General features: G+C 42.1%; 1 protein-coding gene across 10 annotated transcripts in view; it reads right to left on the bottom strand.

Annotated features, from left to right (window-relative positions):
- Gro (TLE family member transcriptional corepressor groucho) overlaps positions 1–27439 on the bottom strand; it is a 152161-nt gene that overhangs the window by 120336 nt on the left and 4386 nt on the right. For 8 of the 10 annotated variants that reach the window (XR_013494631.1, XM_078187809.1, XM_078187869.1 and 5 more), the window contains exon 2: positions 22788–22997. Coding sequence is in view for 9 of the 10 variants with exons in the window: in XM_078187809.1 (XP_078043935.1) it covers positions 22788–22823 (36 nt within the window). In the remaining variant the exon portion in view is untranslated. Of the gene's footprint in view, positions 1–22787; positions 22998–25267; positions 25342–27439 lie in introns of all 10 variants that reach the window. The other 2 variants (XM_078187819.1, XM_078187830.1) reach the window with 1 other exon arrangement.

Raw genomic sequence — 27439 nt, 5'->3', positions numbered from 1 at the left:
TAATAGATTCGACCATTTTCTTGATCTCCGTTTGCGACAAAAGAGTATAAACAATGATTAATATAATTTGAATCGAAATTTACCAGAATCCAAACGCGTAAAAGTACCTGCGTTTTACCAATGGAAAATTCTCCGCCTGGAGATTCGTAGGACAAAAAATGGGTTATTTACTTTTTACTCGTGCAACATTTCTTTCTTTTCTAAAGGATTAAATTGAATTTATTAATTCTGTTCGCACATCCCCGCGAGGAAGCATACTGTAATCGCACCGATTCGACGGAAAAAAAAATAAGTAATCTTTCCTGTGACTTAATTTGAACGGCTACGCGATTTCCGTGTAACGAGAAGTTAACAGTCGCCGCGCCGCGAGCACAGTCAGCGATTCATAGTACACGTCGGCAGCAAAAACTTCGGCAAAAATTTGAAACTCACGGAGCTATGAACAACTTTTGTCCGGGGCTCGTGCTTGAAACATTTGCGCCTCCGGAATCTGCATTTTCGTGAGAGTAGCGAATTTCACACTTCGACAGCCAATTCAAAGAAGTTCCAATTGAAAAATACAGAGATGTTAATAGTTTAGGCAAACAGACTCCTGGATATTTGCGTTTCTTGCGCGAGGTAATTAGTCGGAAAATGTGACACTAGCATAATTATGCATGATTAAACAAAGCATAACTTAGAGCATAGAAACGATTTTAAAAATTAAACGGTGATGTCTGCAAACAAATTTTTCTGTTGTTTAACTATTTAAGAGTTTGTACATACGCGACATGCTGGCCGGAATTAATTTTCATTGAACGAAGTGTAATATATAATATCCAAGATTAAAAATAGGAAAAACAAAATTTATTGATTTCTTTTTAAAGAATAGGTATACATAACACTATGATATCTTTTAATTTTATGCAAGAGTAAAGAAAAATAAATAACTTTGGTGACTGTGAGTAAGCACACCAACGCAAAGGATTAACAAGTCCAGACTTGAGTAAAAATAACTGACCTGGCTGTTCGCATAATTATACTGTAATAAATGTATACGTGGGTTCTATTGTGCGTGTTACAAATAACAAATAAAGTGCGTCTACTTGATGGAAATATGCGTATCAAATTTATTTAACGTGGATAACAAGAAACCTCGAACCACCTGAAGGGAAAAGATCGATACGGGGAGAAAGATACCGTGACGAATAAATTGTGTAAAATGCTGGTTAAACTATTAGATTAGAGTTTCCGGCGCGTATACTCGCCCGATGGGAAAAGAACGGGAACGACGGGGATGCTCCATCATAATGGAGGAGAACACAATTTGGAACGTCTGTTGGAGAAACGCCTTAACGGAATATGTATGCTCAATCAATGTCGGGACATAAAATGCGCTAACAAATACCGGCGCGCTTTGTAAGGGGAGCCTAGACTGAATTTAAAGGGTGGCTGAGTGGGTGGGTGGAGGCCGCTCGTTGAAGAAGACCAAGGTGAAAGGCAGGGAGGGAGAGAACATTGTGAAATTCCTGCTGTCTGAGCTGAGCAGTCAGAATTTGCGAAGCTCCGCTGTGATAGCGTGTAACTGATGGCGGAGATAAAACATCTAATATACAGGGTGGCGACAAACACGGGCCGCAACCCGCGGGGGCGATAATTGTTCATGGGGAAAAAAAATTATGTCGAGGACGTGGAATGAAATTATTTCACGTGGACATCTGTTCCCGACGTTTTACTCGAATAGTCGGCGCGCACTTGCGTTATTCGCCCACGGATAACAGCTGGAGGATCATTTTGACCCAAATGTTATCGTATTTATTTATTCAAGTGATATGTGATAAGATTGGCCAGCTAAACACCTTCTCAAGGTTTAGAATAAAAAATAAGAAAAATCGATATTTAAAAGTATCTATTTTTTTAATTATTGCAGGTGACTCGTTTAGAGGGAATTAAAGCAAAGTGCCTACAAGATTGAATAAAACAATAAATATATAACTCCTCGCTATGCACTCAGGTATCGGAATTTTTCAGGTTAATTTTCAGCAGTTCACGAGAAGTTAAAAAATATTTTATAATTACCATAACCTCGATGAATTATAGTACGACGAATTATAGTAATAAGGGGTTGATTCCGAGGCTAATAATAAGAAGAAAATGGAAGAAGGACGAGTGTCAGCTTGTTGCCGTATTGTGGCCAGAGCGTTTAGAGAGGAAACAGGACCGACAGACGAGAAAAGAAGCGATCGTGCGAATATTACATCAGATTTGACTACCATTTCTTGGCGGAACCAGCGCGTTGGGTGGCAGCAAGGGCCACGGACGAGAGCTCAAGCTTGCTTCTCGTTCACGCGCGTAACCTCACGTCCATGTCGCAATGGCGGATTGACGGTCGCGTTACCGCTCGGGTCACACACGTACACGGGGGGCCGGGGCTTGTGTGCGTGTGCACGAGAAGCAAGCATTACGGAGCTCGTCTTGTATATCGGTATGATTATTATAGGTTAGACGTTTCATGGCAATGCGCACAATGCGCCGGAGCAGAGAGGACCAGCGGAATGGAGCCGCTCTCCTCTCCTCTCCTCTCCTCTCCTCTCCTGGCTCTATCACTCGGTCTCTTTCTCTCTCTGTCTCCGTCTCTCTCCTCGGTCCCTCCCTCGCTGTCTTTCCTTTTCTGTCGCTCGGTTGGTTGCCGCAAACCCAGGCCGACGTGATCCAGCGACAGAGCGGCGCACTGTGTTGTTCTTGGGGGGCGTTGTGTGCGATTGCACGAGCACGTGTACATGCTACACGTTCCTCCGGACGAGTAGCATCGTCGCCCCGACACACAATGCCCTATAGTCACTCCTGGGTGTTGCTACTTCCCCTTAACCCGTGCGCGCCGCGACTCCGACAGGATTTATCGTCCGTGGAAACGCGGTCGTTGATAGAGCGAATTGACGAAGAATACTCGCGATATTCTTCGATTTCGTATCGGGAACTTCGATGCACTTTGTTCGGATGCCGCTCGGCCGACCTCGTGAAATCAGATACCGTTTGGCTTCGCGGGGAACGGAACCTGACATGCATTGTCACCTACGCACCACACCCCAATTACCCTACGACACTAGGCTGATGGTATTTCGATTATCGGGACAACCTGCGGCGGCCACCCGGATCCGATAAAATCAGAATAATTCGCTTAGAAAGTGGAAATTCAATGTTTTAAATTTATTCGTTGCCTTCTCCGTCTATATTACGTGTCGCGATATTCTTGCAAAATTTAATATTTCAATCCTAGCACAACCAAAATCGTCTCGTTCTATTTGCGAAATTATTAAAGACGAACTAGTGTTGATTTAGGTCTGATCTTTTATCAGAAGAATCATTGCGGTCAATATATTCGACGGGCTCTTTGGATGAAGAGATTCGCGGTGCAACGTGTGTAACGATATCTGTCCACCACATTTCTCTTGCGCGCATGTAATGAGCTCGGTTACGGTGTAGCGGGGTTGGCAGCTGTGCTGCAACTATCGGTGTAAGTATCTCAAGTTTCTCCTATCGGAAAACAAACTGTAACCTGCAGTTAAGTGCACGTTTATGCGCTCGAACAACATTAAATGGAACGGCGCGTCTACGTATTTACGCTCATAATCATTCCAAGTTAATCCGATATTTGTACCGAAAATTAGAGTCTCGTTCATTCTTAATACTCGATTAAACTCTGGCACTGAATACTTTACAAGGTTCGCGCAGCTAAAGTGATTTAAAACGCCTGTACGGGCCTCGTAGCTTATAATTATTTTAAATACAATTTTATTATTTTATTTTATTCTATTTTATTTTATCCCCCAGCACTGAAACTTCTTTCACACTTACAATAGTTAACGAAAACTGATTGACAATTTTTCTTCGTTCTATATCGAATTTACCTTCATTTTTCAATTTTAATAACAAAAGAATCGAGTCTAAGTTTCGACTTCAGAAAAAAAATTGAACAGCATTCATATTTGGTAGATCATGTATGAAATCATCATCCGACTCGTTGTTAGAACGCAATCGCAAAGACTCTTCCCAGATATCGCACAAAGTCCCGCAATCTGATTACAAATCTTCCGTTTGAAAGACAGAGCATGTAATACTGCACAAATACGGAAACGTCGCCGGCAATATTAAATAAGGAACCGCTCGAGTCCACGCAGCGTACCAAACAAATATCCAGGGTAAACCGCGAGGGTAAGAATGTAGTAAAACCGACGTTGCAGCACACAGCGTTCCGGGGAAGCATGCATACTTTCTTGAAATTTTCGCTAAGCTTCTATTAAACTCAGCTCGCCGTGAAACTGTGTTTACACGAAATATTTTATCCGCGGCACAATACGACGGCGAAGCATGTGAAACAGCCCCTTGAAGACGTCATGGGTTTCGAGGATTTGCACTTTTCTCGGGGATTTTACCTTTAGGTTACCGACTTATTTATTCAAGAAAAAGATCACCCCTTTCCCGGCACGGTGCAACCCCTCCAAGGGGCCGACCTTGGATTAACAAGGTCTTCGGTCCGGCCGTAATGTTTCAGCAGCGAGATCGAGGGATCCTTCGAGTGGCCATCTAGTGGACCCTTCAAGAAGCTCGACGTCTCGCGAGTGTGGCTTCGATCCGCCAAGTGACCGATACGGAAGCGTACAAATGTCTTCGTCGCGCGAGGGATGAAGCGCGTGCTGCGTCGCCGACGGAGACCCTGCGCGTCGTTCTCTATCCTCTCGGTCCCCCTTCGTTCCGAAGTCTCTTCACACGAGCCTATAGTCAACCTACATACGCGCCTAAATTTTTTATTAGACGCGAGCGTGCATTAACTGTCCACTTGGCAACCCCTATACCGTAAGTTCTATATGGGTAATAGCTTGCGGTGGAACTGTATTAACATTTCAATCCCCCACAAAGAAGAATAATTGCGGATAATGGGAAAATTGCCCCCATACTGCGGGATAGACGATCCTCTAATAATTATATATAAGCATCGTTGGGAACTGAAAGCTGAGGAACAGGACTTCAATCATATTTACACTTTGACCTTTGTCGTGTTAACAATGGGTTAAATGTGATTAAATGGGATAAATATCGTAGTGGTGAAAATAACTGTTTACCAAATTTTATCGAAACGATGACATTAGGATCTCGATTTTAATTACATTTCCATAAAGGCATTTTTGTGTCATCAATTTTTGTAAAACTACGGGCCTTAAATGAGTCTGAGGGCACGTTACGCAGAGGATGATATAGTTCTCAATTTTAAGGAAAGACAAGAGATAACAATCTACGCTGCTTGTTAGAGGGCTCCAGATTATAATGTACACTAAAATCTCGATTAGCCGAGTTAATTAAGGAAGCATATGTGCTTGACTAATAGAACAGATGTTTAGAATAAATAGCGTTTAATACAGATCGCCTTAGGTACAGCTATTTACTACATATGCTATAATTACTGAACGGTTCTTCTTTCTTTGGACACTATTACCTTGCCTTACGCCCCTATTCGATATTAAAATGTCTAATTAGTTTAAAAAGGATATAAAGAAAGATACTGTTTATAATAGAAAGAATCTGAAATTAAATGACATACTAAATTTATAAAAAAATGTAAAATCAAATCACTATTTGCTAGCAACTAAAGAAGTACTCGGTTGTCTTGGAAGTCTCATAGCTAGATAGAAATCGCCTGTAAAGAATGCGAATCTAATTGATGATTACGTACACATAATTTTGCTATTAGTTGAAACGATTATTCATTAATTTATATCAATTGAGCCGATCATCCGTCAAACCTGTTTATTCCATGTATCGATTTCTAATATCCTTTCTAAGATATAAAATCATGAAAGTATTACAATCATTACAGATGTAACATTAATGACGTGGAATATAGACAAGATATTATCTTGGAGCAATCGTCGTTATTATTATTATTACTATTAGCATCATCATTATTACAATACTTGCACGGCCGAAGCAGTTACACGACGAGAATTTATTATTTCCTGGTGTTCACACGTTCAGTACAAAATGTTTCATTAAACGCGGCGTGTCTCGCTTGTAAAATATTAAAACAATTTATCAAACGAAAGTTATGAACTCCCTGATTATTATGCTATGCACTACGACTTTCCATATCAACGTGCATAAAATTAATTTGACCATTCTCATCTAAAGTGCGAGATTGTGAACATTACACGTGTCACGTTCATAACAGGCGTTAAGTAACAAAAAAAAGACGACGCGAACTGATATTTCACCTTCAAAATGCTGCCATTTTCTTAATTGTCAATTCTTTTCATCCCTCATGGTTCCTGGCGATAGCCAGACGCATTCTGATTGCCCATAAGGCTTAGTGTTACCATCAATTTTGACTATTTCTCGTGGTAAAAAATTTGTGAATATTGTTGAAATAGTAACAGATATATATATGAAAAACGCCGATGGTTGAACAATTTCTTTGCAATAAATAAATGCCAAGAAAAAAACAGAAAAAACGCGTTCGAGACTAGAACGCGCCCTTACAAATGTGTAACCAGTCATTTGTACGGTGGATTTAGTGTTAAACCTTTGCATTCGAAGCCATTGCAACTCTAAATAGAAAATGAAGACACGTTTCACCCTATCTACATTTCTGACGTGACTTTTCTTGTTCGAAAACTTCTACTTCTCAACATTTTTTTAGAAAACAAAGAAATTTGACATTGTTAGAATTGTTTTAAAAAATGATACGTTGCCAAACAACAGATAAATTATCTTGATCAAATGTTGGTCAAGGTAGCTGTACAAGAAATCGTAGGGCAAAGGGTTAAGTCGGTGTATCCGTGACGTACGTCAGATTTGATCGTTAAGGGGTTGAATAAAAAATTAATTGATCCAACGATTCGATCAGCGAACGGCACACGTCTCGCTGATATTCCTCGAAGATCGTCAATACCGACGGATATCCCCCAATGGTACCGAGCATGTACCCCGTTTTCGTAGAACGAGGCAGGGGGGGTTCGTCGCCTCGGCGGAGCGGGTCTCTTGATCGATACGCATCATTCGCCGCGCGACAATCATGCGGATGACAGTGAAGTCGGTTCCGCGCCCGTGGCCGCGCGACTCCCATGCGCGGGGTGTCCCTGTGTGTGCACACAATATGGCCGCATATGTGTGCCGTATATTTCTGACCGTGCCCTTCTGCGCTTTAACGAGGATGGCCGAGGGTCGAACCTCGTTCGACATGTAAATGTAAATGTTGGACAAGAACCGGCCGGCGGTCCTCAACCCTCTTCGGCGCCGGGGCTGGATCTTGTCGCGGGATCAAGGCCGCCCGGTGAGAATCACTGGCGAGGACGCTCGCTGACTCCCCGGTGTGGCAAGAGTGTTGCGACGTTCTCGACACAGTTGGCAGTGGCGATCAATCTTCCACGGGTAACGTTACATTCTTCGAGCGAGCGTCCATCACCCGGCGAAAAACGCGCCGCGACTCTACAATGGCGTATAAGTGGGGTGGTCTGAAGGCAGAAAACGCGGTCGACCCCTACCCACCGGCTCTCTCTCTCTCCCTCCCCCTCTCTCTCTCTCTCTCTCTCTCTCTGCCACCGTCGCACTCCGCGGCTAGAACTTCCTCCTCCTGGAATGAGGTATACGCCGATGCCAGGCCGATTGAATTGCGCGCCGAGAGATTTGTGGTTTCCCCGGTCGAGGGAGAATCGACTAGAAACTTTCGTTCGGCCCCTGTCGACGTCGCGGGGAATGCTTTCTTTATTGGCCGAGCCGGCATTAAGAACGGACAGTGATCGCTAACCGATCGGATCTAGAGTGACCGACGCTGTAATCTAATCAGGGTAATTTAGCTCGGATTTAGGAGACGCGGGGCGAGTCCTGAGCGTTGATCGATGCTAACGCGATCGGGGAAAGATTTCACTCGATGCCGGTGTACTACCAGCTCTCTCGCCGTTCTCTAGCTTCCAACGAGTCCGCGAAATCAATCTATATTTTCTTCTATCTCCGGCATTGTCTCTGGAAACACGACTATTTCGAAGTTGCTCTGAAGGTATGCATCCTCATTTATACAGGGCGTTTCAGAGTTGAGCCGACCGATCTTTAAATATGAATCTAGGATCGTAAAACGGGCAAATATTTCTTCGGGAAGTATATCATCGAAATAATGTAAACTTATCGTGTCTATTATTAAAGAAAATTGTTGTATTTAGTACTAAGCTTGCACTTGTGACTTCAATGCAAGCTCGCGCTATTATCAATTCCCATCTTTGAACAGTGTTAGCAGGTTGCTCTAAGCTGGAGGCAGGCAGTAAATATAACAATTTTCTTCAGTACCATTTGCGATAAACCTGAATTGCTTCGATAGCATACATTGCTAAGTCCTGCTACTTTAGTATTAAATATCTCTTGAAGGAGACATTTGCGAGCCCAGAACAAATTCGTCTGTTTCACGGTCTCGAGTTCACGTGTAAAACTTGTCGGTTCGAACCTGAAACACCCTGTATACCGTAAATATTAAAGGGAACAGCTGGCTCGCGCGATTTTCGTCCGCGATTCTTACATAAGTACGCGCTAAGAAAATATCAGTTTGCCAAACGGCCAACGCAATTTGTAAAGCACACCGCTCGAACCGAATCAAATTTATTCGTTTCTCCGTAAACAACGTGTCAATAGATCGTTAGCTAAAATCACAGCCAAGTCCGTGGCCGGATGAAAGGGGATATAATGAAAGTATTCGTAGGATGGACGCGGATTGCTCCGAGCGAAACCAAAATGAGAACCACTCGTCTGGATTTCAGTGGGTGGCGTTGGTCCCCTCATCAAATGCTTGTCATACCGTTCTTACCCTCAAACTCCGGAGCCTAACGGATCCCAACAGTCGGGTAAAGCCCGAGCCGCACCCCCGTGTACACAACGAGAGAGCGGGACGGAGATAGAGCGAGAGAGATAGAGCGAAAGAGAGAGAGAGAGAAGGGGAGAGAGAACGGGTGTGTATATGAGAAGAGGTAGAGGCGACCGCCCCAATGGACCTGCCGACGAAGGCTTAAAGCTCGTGTAGGCCTGTGATATGCCTCGGGGCTAAGAATTATGTCGCTAAAATCCACCAATTACAGGGGATGCAAAGCGAAAACGACTCTCTTTTCTACGAATTCCTAACGTTCACGGTGAGTCGATAACAACCCTACGAAACAACCCTGTTACACGTTCGCCCCATCGGAAAGTGAAGGGTGCTTCGTGAAAACGCTGTAAGTGCCAAATATCGTTATTTAAAAGCTACGAGCATACTTGCAACTTTAAATTATTGTGCAACGATCTTCTTCGTTATTTAATATGATTAAAGAACTCTGGACTCTCATTTGTTGTACGTTATTTTTATAAGATCAGAATTATAGAGAAATTCCCGTCGCAGACTAAAAAAAGGTCCACATTGTAAAATTACAATAAAAATGAATTTCGACACATTACATTTTTCAATCTTGACACTTACGACCTTTTCTATAGCGACTATAATTGTGCATTAAAAATAACCACCAGTTAAAAAGTTCGGATTCGATCCAACAAAATTATCGTAGGCAATTCATCCTCGGACAATTTCATTATTCTCGGAAGAAATTCAATCTGAGAGGATTCTTCGACATATCAAACTACAAACTCATAATTGAAGGTCCATAATCTATTCACAATATTAATGAATTGCTGTTCTATTATTCGTTTCATCGCGCTAGAGAAACTCTACAATAATCGAAACGGAATGCATAAAATCGTAAAACGAATTTAACTTAAAATCAAATTCACAGCTGACTACAGTAATCAATATGTTTAATGACAGAGATAACAATAAGAATAAAATTTTAACTTGCGAATAATTTATCCACGAATAACATAACAGCAAGATACTCTCAAAAAAATATTTGCTAATAAAATTATTCAATCGTTTATTCATTCGAACAATTATCTTCCAAAAAAAAGTTCGCGATCAGTGGAATCATTAAGTCGTCTACTCGAACGGAAATTAATCGGATCGAAGGTTAGCAAATAGACGATCGTTGCTCGATTGATCTGTAACTGGTATAAAAATACCTTCGCCGATGCTTAGCTGATTATGTTGATACACAGACAAAACATAGGTTCGACGTAATCGTCGGGATGATGGGGTAATAGGGGATGATCAGAAATTCCCCTACGGATCGCAGTCCATCATTCGCGCGCGATGAAAAAGAGCATTCGTCTGATTACGATTTCACGAAACGTCGTACGCCGCGCCGACCGGGGCGATGGATTCATCAGCGTAACCACGCGGTTTCTTGCTACCTCCGCGATTAATTAATCCCCGCGATTAATCACTCCAAGCGCTTTTCATCGGACAGCCGATCGTTTTTATTCGCATTCTCCCGAGCAAGATATACACGTATGCAGAGCGGAGAATGTTCTAACGTTGATGCTGCAGAATTTCATTATTCACGGCTCTTGTCGAAATCATAAGAAAAGTGTTGGCGAACGTGAACACGTGTGAATTAATAAACTTCCTCGTACACGTTGTTGTCCGCAAGTTTCACAGCTATTTTTATCGCAATTAGAGTCTTGTTTTTGAAGATACACCTGTTCTGTAACTAGTGTTTTCAGAAAAAGACATCGACGCTGATATTTATGGTTACATACTACGTACATTACATTATAAGAAACTCTAAATACGATCGCGACTCGTTGCGCATTATTACATGTTCGATGAAACCATGCATTATCATTTTATCTTCCGCCAATTTTCTAATTAACTTGCAATCAAAACTGTTTACTCCATCATTGAATAAATTATTTCGATTGATACGCGGTAACAATATCTCCTGAAATTATCATTTAAATGGAACGTATCGCACTCCCTATAGTTAAATAAATCATACAACAAAATTTCAATTTGCGCGACAGCAATGAATCGAAATTATAAGAAACGTTACTGATTGAATAAAACTATACAAAAAATATTAGAGATCGTACAAGTGTCCTGTAACGAATTAATATCAAATCTCCGTTGCAAGAAATACTTGCATCAATTTTCCAGTAAAAAGAATAAACTATTAACACTAGATTTACGGGCGTTTCTTATATACCTATCTCTACGGCACCCGTCAAATTGACGGGTAGGTGAAAATACTTATTTATTTTAAAAAATCAATTTATTCAAACTAAGTCTGAGTTGAGCAATATAAGGCTTCATGTAAAAATAAAATATTAATAAGTCAAAATCTGTTTTTATCACAGAAATGATAACAATAATGTAAACGCTACAGGATGAACACTTTTATCGGGCACATTTCTTACATATGTTTTGAATTTCTTTTGTGCATTTTTCGCATACGATCTTCTTGCAATACACACAGCAACTACTGCTTTTATTTTTATTGCAGTAGCCCATTTGACAACTTTTTCGGACTCCTGATGTTGAAGGTGACAGAACTGAAACGGCTGAACTTTGACAAAATATAAACTCTTTTCTGGATATTTTGGATCCGGTACACTCTCTATACAGTATCCACGCGTTTATCGCTGCCAAATCTAAAATATTATAAAAAAGGAGGCTATCGGGGCCACCGGCGACACCCCGCTTTCACGCTATGATTGCTAGAAAAGGGTGGTCGGCGAAAGTAAAAAATCTGTGCCCAAATTCAATTACCCTACTGTAAATACTTACAATAAGCGGGGACTACAATAACCGGAACTTTTGCACACTGTCTTCGAAAAATGTTCTTATCACTGTCACTGCAAAAACTATACTGAAGACCAGCTCGTGCCACCGCAGTCTAACGTCGGCTGTCGCCGGCTTTGAAAATTGTTTATATGTGTTGTTATATTGAACCAACACATGAACCGAATATCTTTTCGATACGACATTTAGTCTGCCGCATGCTTTGAGTTTCGAATGACGCGGGGATCTCTCTGGTAATCGATTTCGTTGAATACACAAAACGGGCCACCCAGGCCAAACAGTTTACTTTATATGTATCACATTATCGATCCACTATTGAGATACAATGAGTTTGAGGCATCTCAGACTTTTCGTTCACTCTTATATTTACTGCTGGAGAAATAATTTTACAAACGAAGCAAATATATAAGGATTGTTTACGTAATCAGCTAACCCGTCAATTTGACGGGTTAAGTAGCTTGAGTAGCCAGCCTATGTCGATTGCGCGATCAGCAAGCTAAAAAAATAGCATCGAATTTCGTTCGACGCTGACAAGCTCGCGCGAAGATATTAAAATTTCGCTGGCAACGATTAATCGTGTATTTCGCCGGTGTTTGCAGGACAGGGGCAAACTTACCTTTTATTCCGAAATTGATACGAATTATATTATCATATCGTAAACAATGGAAATACAAATCTGCAAAATTCGGTAAATTACCCATAAATCGATGGGCAACGTAACAAATAACTGCATTTCCGTTACATCCGGGCCCCCGGTGTTTGCGCGGGCGGGGCTCGGCAAAATAAAAACAACGCGATATTGCTGCTGCCGGCAATAATATTTCGCCCCGTCGAACGGAATAAAGAATGCGCGGACGTGTCCGCCGAGCCTTTTTAAAATCCGGCTGTTTACGCGCCGAATAAAGTCTTGACGCGTGCAAACGGATGGACGCGTGTCCGCGCGCGGGAAAATACGAAATCGTCCGGATCCGGCGAACCGGAAACGATGAGATATCACCGAGAATAATAGTTACGTTCGCGTTGTAATTTCGGGTAACGTTCCGGTTCCCTGTCGAACCGAACTGGGGTCTTTAACCTTAAAACGACCCCGCGAGGTTGCCGGCACAGCATTTTTTCAATTGTCTGTGTAAGCGTAGACAAATACTACAAAATTTAGGTTTTTATATTTTATATTTTGCAAATAATATAGAATATTTTGATAACTAAGATTTTATTTGAAGGTCGAACGGGGTCAATCCAGGTCTAAGTACCGACGAATTAATAATTAATAATTACTTTTATGTTTGTTAAATACATTAAATTTCTTTGTCCAAAAATAAACTGACCTCCTGCGCATTTGTTACTGCCATAACCATGTTATATATTTGCGATTTCTGGAGTAAGATATACAATCACAATGTCGTTACTACGTTGACGTGCGTCCTCGGACAGTTAATTTCTAAAATAACCGTCCCGTCACGAACGTGTCATAAACCTCGTCCACGAAAGCCCCACGTGTCCGGCTCCTTTGCGACGGAACAGAGCCGGCAATAATTAACGCTCGCGCGAGAGGCACGCGAGCCGGCATCGGTAAACGTGTGTCGCGATCGATCCGACGTTCGCCCGGCGTTCTCGCGTAAAAAACTGGATTAGAAGTTGCCGACTTTTCTGTGCCGCCGCGGCTCGTAAGAATTTCGGGATGCACGGTGTGCGCGCGCGCGACAGGAAGTCCCGAGTGCCCGTAAAAACTTTGGAACGGGTCCATTATTCCGGTATAGAGGGCGAAACGGGCCGGCGCAAAGATCGACGGAACGTTTTAAGACGTTCTCGACGCGGTGAAAACAAATCGGCGAACGGCCGCGTTGTAAATTGCAACGTTGGCTATGAACGCGGCCTAACGCTTCGTGACGGCTTCGGAATGTCACCCTCGAGAGCTATTAGCGAACAGAACTCGCCGGTGGACGCGAACTTCCAGTGGGTGTCGTCCGTAAGTTGAAGTGTACAAATCATAGAAGTCTAGGGAGGATGGATAAAAAGATATTATGGTTGCCATCTGCACCACGGTTTTGTGGAAACTTAACGGGTATACTCCTGAATCATTCTTGATCCATGGATGTTTTTGGATCGACGGATCCTGTGCTCCCCGAGAGAATTAGATTTTATTACAGCTCATACTCGAGAACTTGAATTTTCAATTTTTTGATTATAATCGCATAAACCGAATTTTTTAATATTTGGGGAGTCTAAAAATATCTTCAAGATCTTGTGGAGTTTTTTAATGTCATATTGCAACAATCTCAACGTCATAACGTAGCAACATTGTCGGCACGTTTTGATAGTTCCCTTAAAAATTCTAAAAAATAATTTACCATCAACAATCCAAACATCGCATCCAACAGTTCAATCATTTTTCTTCGCACGATATAAAAATTCGTTTTCCATTGTGTATGAACCTTCTTAACGAACCGTGCTTTTTTTAAGTGCATGGAACGAAGTACCTTATTTTATTACACTATCGAATCTCATGATCATAATTTGAAACCATAAAGTGCGCCAACTTTTAACCGTGTGATAAATGTAACCCACGCGTCTAACTACGACGGTAAAATTAGCGTGCTTAACGCGGAGTTGATCGATCCATTTTTATGTTCAACCCTTAACTGGTTAAATGGCAGTCTATAGAACTTCGCGAATCTGTCTACTGGACGATATAGTTACGGCTATTGTAAATGAAATTGCAGGGATCGTATATATCTTATCGAACGGATTTTAATTAATTTAAACGTTTCATTTGAAACCAGCTACATTACCACATACAGGAAAGATCGTGATGTACGTCGGTGAATCGTAATTGTTCATCCAACTCCAATTATTCCAAAATTGCAATTATTTTTGGAAAAACGCTACGAGCATTTAATTCTTATAGCCTCATTTTTCTCTAAATTGTTGATCATGATGGAAGAAGACGAGCTCGCATTACATTATTTATGAGAGAAAGTTGCCAGTAATTGGGTCGATGTTTCGAAAAACATGTTGCAATAATGTTTACAGTAGCGCAGCAATTAAAAAATTCTCTCCTGAAAATAATAATTCCGGAGCTCGTGTAATCGCGTCCGCAATTAAAACGTAAATGCTGATCAAGAGATTTATTGCTGAAAAAAAAAAAAAATCATACACACACGTTTGATCGTTTTAGAAATTCTCGTTTCCTATTTGGCGATTTAAATCCGCCATCAATTTCATATTAGTTTGTTCAATGATTGTTAACCTTCTCCGCGTAATTACTGATTTCTAACGATACATCTGCCAGTAATACACTGCCGCGGCGCGTGTGTTCGAGGAGTAATATCGTTGAACAAACGGACGCGTCAAACATTTATCAACAAATGAGTTATAATTAAAAGCAAAACCATATTACAGACAGAAGGAAGATTATTCGTTCCGCTAAATTCGCGAAATTACTCGTAAATCGGCGTTTACATTACAGATAACTATATCTTCGCCCTGTTTTACGTCACTGCTAAATCCCCCGGAAAAACAATTCTATATTTGCCGGCGGAAATATTTTGCAGCATTCTGCCGTATAAAAAAAAAAGTACGCGTACGTGCCGATGTTTATGCGTCAAGCAAAGTTCTCCGGCCGTGTAAATACGCGGGCACGCGCGTGCATGCGAAAATCAGTAATTACGAATTTATCACCGATATCCCAAGGATACGCGTACATATTTTTATCACTTAACCAACAGCCGAGCTTAACAAACCTTTCCAGCCCCCCCCCCCCCCCCCCTCCCACCCACCCCCCGCGAGAGCAAACATTATACCGAAAAGTTTGCCGTAGAATAATTATTTTACCCGGGGTCGATAACGAAACCGACCAATTAACGATCGAACGAAAACAATCCTCGGAACTTGCCGGAGGAGAAGTCTCCGGGCCGCATCTCGCAAGGATAAATTCGTGATTGTCCGTCCATTGTAACCAATCGGCCGTCTAGTATAACTTTTTCTATTTCGGGATCAAGTGACCCTCCGGCGAGCATTTCAATTTTCACTCCTCGTTTCAATTCGGATGGGACGACTCGGCGAACAATTAGTCGTCGTGCAATTTGATCAGCGATTGTCATCGGCGTATCCTCCCCTCTCCCGGCGCTACCCCCACCGCTCCGGCGTCCACGTGCTGCGAAAAAAAAAAAACTCACCCGCGGAGAACCATTTTTATGTCGCAATTTCGTTGTTTTTCGTTTTTTGCTTTTTTTCTTTTTTTTTTTTGTTTCATCCGTCAACAGGGATTTCCGTGCGGCACGCGGAAAGTAAACCGCTTTCGATCGATGACAGATTATTCAAGACTTTGGCCGCGTTACGGGCGCAAATGTTTACACGGTATACAGTCGCCATTAGCGGATTTGCCGAACGCAATCGACAGAAACAATTGGAAACAACGCCGGGGCCCCGAAGGAAACGACACCACTTTTCGACGCCGTCGCGGCGAAAGGAATCGACCCGACCGCTATAAACTCCGCGGAGATCGCGTAAAATAAAACAGTCCATTGTTCCAGTTTCGAAATATCGCACAATAGGGGAGAGATCGGATCGAATCGTTCACTCTGTTGCTTGGACGTGCGAGGCTCGTTTTAAAATTTAAGATCTGACGAGCCGTGCAATATTCATAATTCCTAAAAAGAAACGTAAAGAAATCGCAACACGTCGAACGTATAATTTCTTTCAGCAGGAAATAAATTTATATTACAGTTTATTCGATAGATCAAGCATTCTTAGGTACACGATCTGTACATTTTAAATTCTTGGCAACTAGACGTTATCAAAGAATCGACATTCATTTCATAGAGATACACCGCTGCCAAAAAGTATGCGATTCAATTTCAGTTGCTTGCGAATTCACGAGTCAATATTAATGAACGATATTCGTTATTAAATTCCCTTACGGGCACGTGTCGATTATTAATAATATAATCACTCGGTTATTTAAATCCTTTGAGCGCTTCAAACGTTAAACTGACAGTAATCGACATTCTCCGATACACTGAAGCGTAAGAATAATTACGAAAGTATTCTTGTTCGCCGACCGCGTTTACGTTAACATCCAATTATTGATAAAGCGTATCTAGTAAAGCTGCACGACGCGTAAAATCTACTGAAATATCCATTAACGATCCCGTAACTATTTTTACGCGACAGCGACGAAGACAATTGAATTTTAAAAAACTGCATCGACATTACCGAAACTATTCGTATTCTTGTAAACGATTACGTTCGATGAGGAACTCCCGTTACTGCGCGGCGGTGTCAATTCTTATCGGTTCACCGTCTAGATCTTTTAACGGTAATAGCGGTAGCAGGATTCAGCAAAATTACACCGGTAAATACTTTAACAAGAGGAGACATCGAAAAAACCTCGCGCAGCCGGGTATACAAACAGCATCACCGATGCGAGATGCTGTGTGTGCAGACGAAACGCGAGTGAATAAATAAGCAGGCAAGGAGAGACAGAGACAGAGAGAGAGAAAGGCAGAGAGAGAGAGAGAGAGAGAGAGAGGGAGAGCGCGAAGAAGTGGGAAGAGACTGAAAGAGCAACCAGAGAGGGGGAAACAAAGCAGCGGCTCTTTGTCCTTTGCTGTAATGCACAATACAAGTCAACGCGCGCAGCGCGCCCGCTTCCAAAGAGGCTACAAGACTTCCAGTTACCGTGTAGCATTTCTTGTCGCATCGTTCTTTGGCTCTACATAGGGAATATTTCAGCTGCATTAATTGCTAATCATTAATTACTGCTTATAGAGGCTAAATGACAGTTACTGCACATAACGAACCGCACGGTTATTATCAAACTAAGAAAAACGGCATAAACGGGGAGAGGGGCTTTGATCGTCCCTGAAAGTAAATTAAGTGATCTCGGACGCGAAACATCGGGCTCGGAATAGTTATTTATTATATAAAAATTGTCTGCGTACGTATTTCCGATTCTAATTTTTTTCACGAGTTCAATGTAACAAAGCAGCATTTTTAAGGTCTTTAAGTGCTTTTAATATTTTATAGTCTAGTTATTATAAACATTAAGACAAGAGAAGTTGAAAGAAGGTTAGGTGATCTCAAACTCAGAATTTTCAAGATTTCAATGAAAATTTTTATATTTTCTCAAATAGTTTTCTGGTGTGTTCGTCGTTGGTAGCATAACTGTTGCGCAAGATTGGATTCACGTTAAACGTAAACGATAAGCTTTCAATGAAGTTTAGTGATTTGTAAACTTGCAAATTTCCACTATTATCGTCGCATTACTTAGGTAATTGTCAGAGTCCCGTATTTTTAGCGCTGAAATTGCTCCGTTTTATATGCATGTGTACGTGTATACGCCGATTGGTAATGATTCTCGTTACAATAGACACCGAGGATACACGGATAAGTTTTTATGACGCATTTAACGGAATGCGATTACTGATTAAACAACGCGTTAAAGAACTTCAAAGAAAACACGGGGTACGAAAGGTTAACGAGTCACACGAATCATGCTGACTTGCGTCCTCAGATTTTGCATATAAACGGTGAGTCACTAATCGGCGCGTTCGTGTGAAGTAAGCTGATTAAGTTCTTTACTTCCTTCACACGACGCATTAAGCAATCAAGTTCCAACTATGAGTATCACCGACCATTATTATCCGTATCGATCTCCATGCCTAATGGGAGTGGAGTTAAAAATGTCAGCAATTGTACCATGAACGTTTACCTGTCGCGTAACCGCGTGCCTTTATTGGAATCGCACCGGTGGCAATAAAAACTAGTATCACCGCGACGATCACGTCCGCGCCAGAGATAATATTTCAACAAATATTTCACAGACATTTAGGACCTTTCGTTCCTCTATCAACATATTCGTAAGGTTTCGAGCACGAATAAATTGCCCCGATAAATTCCGCAGTTCTTCCGGAGAATTGCAAAACAACGAATCGGTCTGTGAAAAATATTATTGTCGAATGGACGGATCGGCGAAGGACAACGGAGAAATAGGAAATTCACTTTGACGGTTCGATCGTTCCTGAATATTACAATTCTAAGCACACGATCTCTGAATTATTCTGACATTTGATTACACGGCGAGTTGGACGATTTACGAGTCTAAAGTAGCGTCGCCATTGCTATTCGGTTAGCGGAAAATAAATGACTGTTTAACCGTGTTACGGCGATTAGCGCGGTGGCCTGTCGTATTATTGAGTTGCGACGAACAATATTTGTTATCTGACAATCTGACAATCGTAACGCCGCGTACACGGGAACAATGATCGACCGTCTACTTTTCGTTGACCTAATATTATTATTACCGCTACTAAATCTTGCCAAATCCTCGCGATCTCGCGATATCCACGGTTCGCCAAACTAAGGAGCGAACGACGACGCTCCATCCGAGCTTCCATCCCGCTTTTATTATCTTTCCCTTCTTCGCGAGGGCTCGAGTTACAGTGTTACGAGGCACAATAGTCGTAGGCATCGCCATCATTTGTTTGGTTGCCAAGTGTAGAGAATGGGTCAGGCTCTTAGCGCTTAGGCGAGTATTTCGCTTCTATTATGATCCTCGGGCCATCTATCATTCACGAGGTAAATTCGAAATCAATTTCCTGTCTCTCTCGACTTGCGGCGGAGGGAAACCCTTGGGCGCTCTTTAATGCGCCAGCGATTCATTATTTCAGATTAGATTTAACACCGTCGAGAACCTAACTGTTGATCCGCGGCGCGCTTCCAGATTTAAATCTGCCTCGTTAATCTTAATACGCGCGTTAATTAATCTTGTTGCAACTTTTTTTTACAATTCCGCCGAGATTACGGTCTACCCTGAAAATTGCAGCTTTAAAAAAAACCTTGCTTTTCATACTCGTTTGTGTAATTTATCTGTTATCCTTCTTTTTTTTTCAGCTGCGAATTGAAACGGGCACGTGTTGCTTTTAAGGGAAGCACGGTCGGTGCTCGTATGTTTCCTTCAATTTATTTTATTCTTTCTTCTTTATTTTTTAACTTGTTTCGCGTTAACCCTGTTGACGAGTCTCTCGCGCCTCTCGGTATCACGTTTATATATTATTAATTTTATTACGCGAATGTTCCTCGTTTTACGTACCATTTCTCTTTTTAATTAATTAAACGATGGTAACTAATTTCAAACTAATAGTTGTATTACAATATTTCTTTAATACCCTCTGACATATTTTAAATAACATTTTGCAACATTCTTTCGATTCCTATTAAGAAACAATAGTTTCGAAGTAGAACGTAATGAACATAGAACATGCTATTACGAATTGAAGATCGATTCGCAATTAAAATGAAACGAATATATTTCATATCGCAGGAACTTTACTCGTCGTGAATCGTCTTCTGCGCCAGTTTTAGGTGATCCTTCACGGAAGCGTAAAAGTATATCTACGGTCGTAATTGAATTCCCCCTCGAATTAAAACACGAAATCACACGCGAGGATTCACTCGATACTGCCACCACACCAGTTAACTGGCCCGAACTCTTGTGCATAGATTGTCGAATCCCGGCTCATTGTGATAATTAACACGATTTTACCAAAGCTACCAGATACGCGTGATTGAATCAAAACCATACCAGGCTCGACAGGAGTTAATTTCCGCCATTAATATCCAGTCGTTTGCTACTCTCGCTAACATCGCGTACACGAGGTGTACCTAACGATAACGGTGTTCGAAATCTGACGCAAAATGAAATTTTCAGCCTGTGCCCCCGAAATTTGAAAAAGAATGTACAATCGATACTCTTTCCAACGACAGAGGCAAAAATTCTCCGGCCGCTTATTCATCGTTCCGCAAATCTTCGTGTATCGGTAATTATTATATTTATATTACATATTTATGAACTCCACTCCGTATAGATGTATAATGTTATATAATGAAAGAACAATACAAGGAAAAACTATGAACTCGTATCGAACTGCAGTGAAAAGATCTCGGTCACTCAAAAATGTCAACCACAGTCTCCGATCTATTAGCAGATTACACGTTGACACTTTCGCTCGAAGTTGCTGCACACCGTGCTAATTAGAAACACTCGATACTCCTCGACAGCACATTCGGCCCTAATAATCTTCGGGACAACATGCGGAACCGTTTAAAATCTTCAAAGTGAACGTCCCGTTTTGCGAAGAAACCTAATTTTAGAACGATCGCAGTCGGCGATTTTCCATGCGATAGAGGGCCGTCGCGGCGAGTGTCGCAACCGTTTCGGACACCGTGTAGATCGGTGCCGGGGGCTCCTAAACCGATTCGTGTATCATCGCGGGACGGCTTTACGGTTGAAGAATGCTCGCGCGAAAATTATTGAACCACTTTATGCCCGTTGAACGGCGCCACATTAGCGGCAATAAGCAAACAAACGACGAGTCGCGGCCACGCATCGTCAGTGGCCGTCTCTGCCAGCGGCAATTGTTGTACGTTGACTCTTCTCTGCCCTCTCTCTCGCACTATAAATAATCTGTACAATTTCTAGAGGTCTTCTCCCGCGTCGACGAATTCCCCGGTGGTCTCGCTTCGCATAAAGGACTTTGAGCTTATGTGACGCGTGAAATTATAACGGCGGGTTGGAAACGTAAAAAAAAAAGAGGGAAGAGAGAGAGAGAGAAGGAGAAAGCGAGAGGGAGGGAGGAAGAAGAAGAAGAGGGGGGGGGGGGGGGAAAGGAGAGCGGGACAGTGAGCGACGGCAGGGCCTTCTTTGAATAGTGGAATTACTTGCAGTAAGAAAATGAAAATCTAGAAGACGGCCGAGTAAACCGTATAAAGGAGAATGCTTTTCCTACGATGGCCACCGCAATTATATTACTCCGCGCTGATCCTTTCTACCGTAAGCTTTGCTCGTCACCGGCCGTTTGAACTGCCTTACGAAGCTTTACTTTTTAACCGCGACGCCGAGGAAAACGTGAAATCCTTGGACACTAGTCGAAGGAAAAGCTGATGAACGCGCGGGACGACTTTGATCGCGATATTACTCGGCTCTAGCGAAAAGTTGTTTAAAGTCGCTTGGATTCGTGGAGGAAGATCAGCCGAGACGCGAATAGAAGTGGAAATATCACATTAGAAATATCATAATTGCCCAATTCCTGTTGTCGTTTTGAAAATGACAGCTGGACCCGTTGCCTCGAAAAAGTAACAAAATCCAATTCGTTTGTTCAATTTTTATCATTTGGCAGTTGGCTCGTTAATGGCATTCATTCAATCATCTCCAATGAAAATGGCTTTGTGATTTTTATAATTGGACATTGAGAAACAGAACGTTTGTTTAGGTGGGTGTAGGTGTTAATTGGGAATGAAAAAATTCGTAAAATTCGAAAAATATTTTAAGATCCCCGAGTCTAAAAGTCCACAGTTTCCATTGACGTTAATTTAGGGGAGGAATTTCTTTCGTGAAAGAAGTGTCAATTCTTAGGCAGAATCGCGTAGTTTGATTTTTGTAAAATCTGAATTTTTAATTCACTAAATTGATTACTAAAACGTACGTCCGAAGCAACTGTCTATAGTAAGGTACACCTTCTATCATCTAAAAAGAAAAAAAAAATCAAGTCGTTTAATCCAGTTCTAAAGAAGTTATACCGTAGCGCGTGATGCGAGTCCGCTGTACATAAATTTCACGTAAGAGAAACTCTCGAAGTTCCGCTGGAAAACTAACGATTAACTGGAATCGATCATCGCAAGCGCCGGCCTCGCAAGAAATGTTTACCCGACTTTTCGGAGAACGTTTTCCCCGGGCATTGTAGGGCGATAGCTGGTGCGCAAATACTATTCGCCCATGATTCATGGGTTCGCGATGGAACATAAGTCAGGTGAATTACCAGGGCGCAAAAGAATTACAAGAATTAGCAGTTGCGACTCCGGGGCGCGTTGAAAACTGCCCCGGACAACGATAAAAATTGGGTAAGTTCTCGCGGTGTCTCGAGTTCTGCGCGCCGGGTAATGCACTTTACTTTTGCCGGTCATAATTTTTTCCCGCAACAGCCGTGCCTGACCTCGACCGTTTCCTCTCGGTGTTTCGAGAAAGTTCAAGCAACGAGGGTCAGGAAAAGAAAAAACGAGGAATAGGATCCGCGTTGTCTACTGGTTGGTTGGTTGGTTGGTTGGTACTTACGGCTGCGGCTGGGTGTCTCGCCGGCGCGGGGTACATCTTAATTGTGGCTAAATACTTCTCAAGGAATCACACGTGTCCACTGTGTCCTTTGTTGTACACGGTCACTTCATGATCCATTCCCTGGCCCGATCTTTCTATGGACATTATCAGGATCCTGGAGAAACGCCAGCGGTCTTCCCTCACCGTTCACCATCGAGATTCTCTCGCCGGCTGTAATTATAACACGACACGATTCGTTACTTTCAGCGAAACCGGCGAACATCGTCGGCTTGTTCCGCGAGCTTTCAGTGTGACTTTGCGTAACAACCAGTGCCGGAAAAGTATCGGCGCGAGAAGCATGGTAGTAAAGATAAATAACGATGTTTTATTCATAATTTTTCGTTATCGTATTAGCGAACCTGTAAAATTGCTTTCGAAGAAAATGATGAAACACGGTTCTGGTTTCATGTGTACATATATACCATGTTAACGCATAGTCTCAATAAACTCTCATGATCGTTATAGAACATATTACAGAATAGTGGGTTTCGATGGTAATTTTAGTATTAAATAATTACGCCAGTGCAACACACTTTCTTATTTTTAACTCTCCATCTGCAACCTTATTTTGTCCGCACGCGGAATCGTTTGAATCTATGTACTTCGTTGTAGTCATTTTATGGTTTAAAACACACAAATATAATTATTTTTAAACGATTATATAAATTATTTAATAATGATAGAATAATTATTTAAAAAAGATCCATAAGCTAAACCGTGTTAGAATCCACTAAAATTATTTCCACAAGACTTACTGATTTTTCTCGGCTATTAAGAATAATATATGATATTCGAGGTTTCAACATGCTTATATAAAATGTTAAAACGTTTTTCTCTTATTCGGCAGCACCGTCATTTTTCCACAAATGAGCATCGAATTTCTTTCAACATCTTACTCGCGTGATATACCGCGGGCTCGCGGCGTTTATCATACTTCACCGGTAAAATGTCTTGCATTAAATTCCGAAACGGTGGAAACAAGCTGCGAACGCGTATTGTAGGCTTACAAAACAATAGCTTTTATTTTCAGTTCGCGTGGAATAGCCGGAAACGCAACCGGCGCGTTGCATATTGATTTTTAAATAATTTATATTCTCCGGTTGCGTGCAGACGCGCGCGGCTTTATGAATCCGGCTGATCAATTTATCGTTCGATTTACGAGCCGCGTAAACGCGTGCCCCCGAACCGTGAACGGTCGCATTTATCCTAATCTCCGAGGCGTATTTCCAGCGCGCGCGACAATGAAAGGGAATAAAAGCGGACGGTGGAAAAGAAGGCGGGGAAGAAAGTGCGTTCGCACCCTTGCGCAAACACGACACAAAGCTGTCGCATGTGCGAAATGTCACGTACGAAAACTGTCTCGCATTTTTTAAGCCATTTTCCAATAAACACTCCACTTTCGAGCGTTAACACCCTTCACCGATATTTCTCGCAAAGCAACGAACAAATAATCATTCGCGCGACTGTTAAACAGTTTCACGGTGCGAATACGTGTACAACCGTTCACGCGATTCAGATTTACGATGGCGCGAAGATTAAAGAACTTGAAAACGTTTAAAAAAGACGAGGAACGCGTAAATCTAAGCATCGGCGAAATTCAGATAGTTCAATCAAAAGAATTATCGAATACTTGTACATAAAAACCGGAATAAGAATTTCAGTTTATAAACTTCATTTTGTTGTTGAGTTGTATTAATTTCAATTAATTAGAAAACTGATTAAAGAGAAAATTACATTTAGTATACGTCTGCATTCGATTAGATGCTTGAATATTGATAATAAGAGAACCAAATTTTATTCCGACTTGGAAATACGAAATCATATTCATGCTTAATAGGTAATTACTAGAAATTACATCACCGATCGTACTTGCCCAAGCATGGTAAGGTGTTAATCAAAGAAATCAGTTCTCGTTCGGTTTGCGTGAATTGATATGGAAAGGACTGCGATGCTCCACGGCCGTTATAGTTATTACTATCAACCTCCCTCCCCTCCCCTCCCCTCCCCCCTATCGCCCCGATGCCGTAACAATTGTTCGTGAGCGCGCACGTGTCATTACGTGTCTCTTTGTAACGCTGGATGATGTTCCGTGTAACATGAAAATGGAGTCATGTAACTCTGTTATCAATCCGTTCTCCGTGGATAATATATTTCACGGGCGACGTATAATGGAGCGGGCGTGCGTGAAAAACTCTCGGACAAATTCGAACAGTCATTTCCATCAATTTGCAATAAACGAGAGCGATGAAAACTTTCAGCGGTTTTAACGCGCGTCGCCTTTATCGCCTATTTGCGTATCGCTACGTAACACGTATAGGCCATGGGTAGATGAAAAATTTATTCATAGAGTTTACGGACAATCAATTTCGGCGTTGGATACAAAACGGTCGAAAATTCGATGTCTACAACGACAACAATCAATCTACCGACTACATACGTACTGTGCCCCGATGATTTTTTTCCATTCCGAGTCGTAGCTCGTTCCGTCACTAACGGCGAAATTCATTGGAGCATTCTGCGCGAACAAATTTTATTTTACATTATAAATTGCTTTTTTTTCGTTGCAAAATGAATCCACCCTCCCCAAATTGGTTTTTTACAATTCGAACTAGGGAAATGTTTGCATCGTACAACGACCGGACTGCTGATCAATATAAATTTACAGCGCGAGGAAATTGTCGAAATACAAGAAAATATCGGGGAACGTTGATCCCATTATTGTTCCTTGTTTATCGCAAGAAATTTTCGGACTGGTTTTCCTACTATGTACTCTCTTAGCTTTATACGCGCCGTTATATACACTTGTAAATTGTAATTCGTTAACAACATGATCAAAAATAAACTTCATCTTCCAAAAGTTGCATCTATTTTGCACAGCACGGGTTTATGCATTTCTCGAAGCTGTTAGGCACGTACAAAACGAAAACGCCCGACCGTCCATCATTTTCACAGATTCCACGAGTATAATCCAAGCAATGGAAAACATAAATAGCAAGACTGAAAACACGAAGTCATCCTAAACATCCAACATATTTCTACGAATCGCACCAACAATGACAAACGCGTAATTATAGGCTGGGGTCCGGGATCACCGGGGAATTAAAGTTATGAGGAAGCTGGCAATGCCGCCAAAGAAGCAACGACAATCGCATCGAATGGTATTCGGACACCAATTCCATGTCAAGATCTCGTTGCCGCCGTACATCATGCCGGAAAGCAAAACGTGGAGCAAAACATGGAACAGGTCCAAAAAAAGTAAATTCACGTGAAATAACCGGAGACGTGCACTGAACAATGTCCGCCAACGCTCGAAGAGAAAAGACGGAATAATTGCGACAACTCTTAGAACGGTATACCGTAAACTCGCGCGCTGGTATTCATTTAAAAATAAAGAACAAGAGCCGGCAATGCGCAATCTCCCGAAACAAATATTATCGAGCAAACGTGTCTACGTTTCGAAAGCAGAAGAAAAATATCAAATAACATCGCCTACAGCCGGGACATCATAAAAACGCGTAGAAAACACTGCCTGAAAAAAATCAACATCTAGCAAAAAATATAACGACCGTGAAGGAAGAAAGCGGCACCTGTCCGCCGCTAATGACCTAAGGGTCGGCACAACGTTGTACATAGAACAAAACAAGAAAACCGATGTTTAGTTTCCGCGTTAGCCGTAACTGTTAAATATCGACGACAGATCGACGATAAAATTCTGGAAGGAAGCACGATACTGAAATACTTTTGAAAATTTATGCTTCGGGCTCGCCCGGCACAAGAAGATAGACGACGGATTAGGGTGTGCTCTGACGAAATCCATGAAAAGGCAAATAAACAGGAATACACGCGGCAGCTGTTCAAAGACACCTATACATCCTGTTGGGTAAAGAGAGAGAGAGGGGGGGCGGGGGTAGACGGGGGTCCGAGGGGGATTTGGGGGCGGGAGCATCGAACGAACGTGGCGGGAGCAAGTCACGAAGGAAGTTATCACGAATCTCGCGTAATCGCCGTCGAGATCCTCGACCACGCGATCTCCGTGATTTCTTTCGCTCGCGATCGCTATCGCGACACGGTCAAGTACCGGGGCAGACCAGGAACTGTTCCCCCCGTTTAAAGGATTCCCCCGCACGCTGGCCCGTGACTAACGAAATTACGGTTTATCGACGGGGGGATGACGACAGTATTCCGTTTACGACTTCATATTATCGGCGGGCGGAGCGTGTGCCGCACGATAAACACCGGCAGTTTATTCAGTTAATTAACATTCAGGAGAAAACAGCGATCGCCGGTCGATAATAACAGAAACACCGGTTCGCGTATACCTCTATATCACGAGATAGTTATGAAGCAGTTTATATCGGGATCGCCCATTGATTTATGCGAAAGTCGAAGCGAACGGCCTACACCGCCGCCGTTTCAATAGCCGAACGTACGAACGTACGAACCGTGTTCGGCCACGTGTCCAGTAAATTGTTCTTTTTGTCTTGCGGATACCGGCGTCGAGCCCTTCTTACGATCGCGTTTCGACCTCTCTACTGGAACATTTTCATCCCCGTCGTCGCATCCTGTGTACAGTTAACAATAGAGGAGCCGAATGTGCTAGCTGACCGTCGATT

This window comes from Augochlora pura, chromosome 2 (genome assembly GCF_028453695.1).
Source record: "Augochlora pura isolate Apur16 chromosome 2, APUR_v2.2.1, whole genome shotgun sequence".
NCBI lineage: Eukaryota > Metazoa > Arthropoda > Insecta > Hymenoptera > Halictidae > Augochlora > Augochlora pura.
The sequence above is the reverse complement of the archived record's forward strand: the minus strand, read 5'-3'. Positions and strand labels throughout refer to the sequence as shown.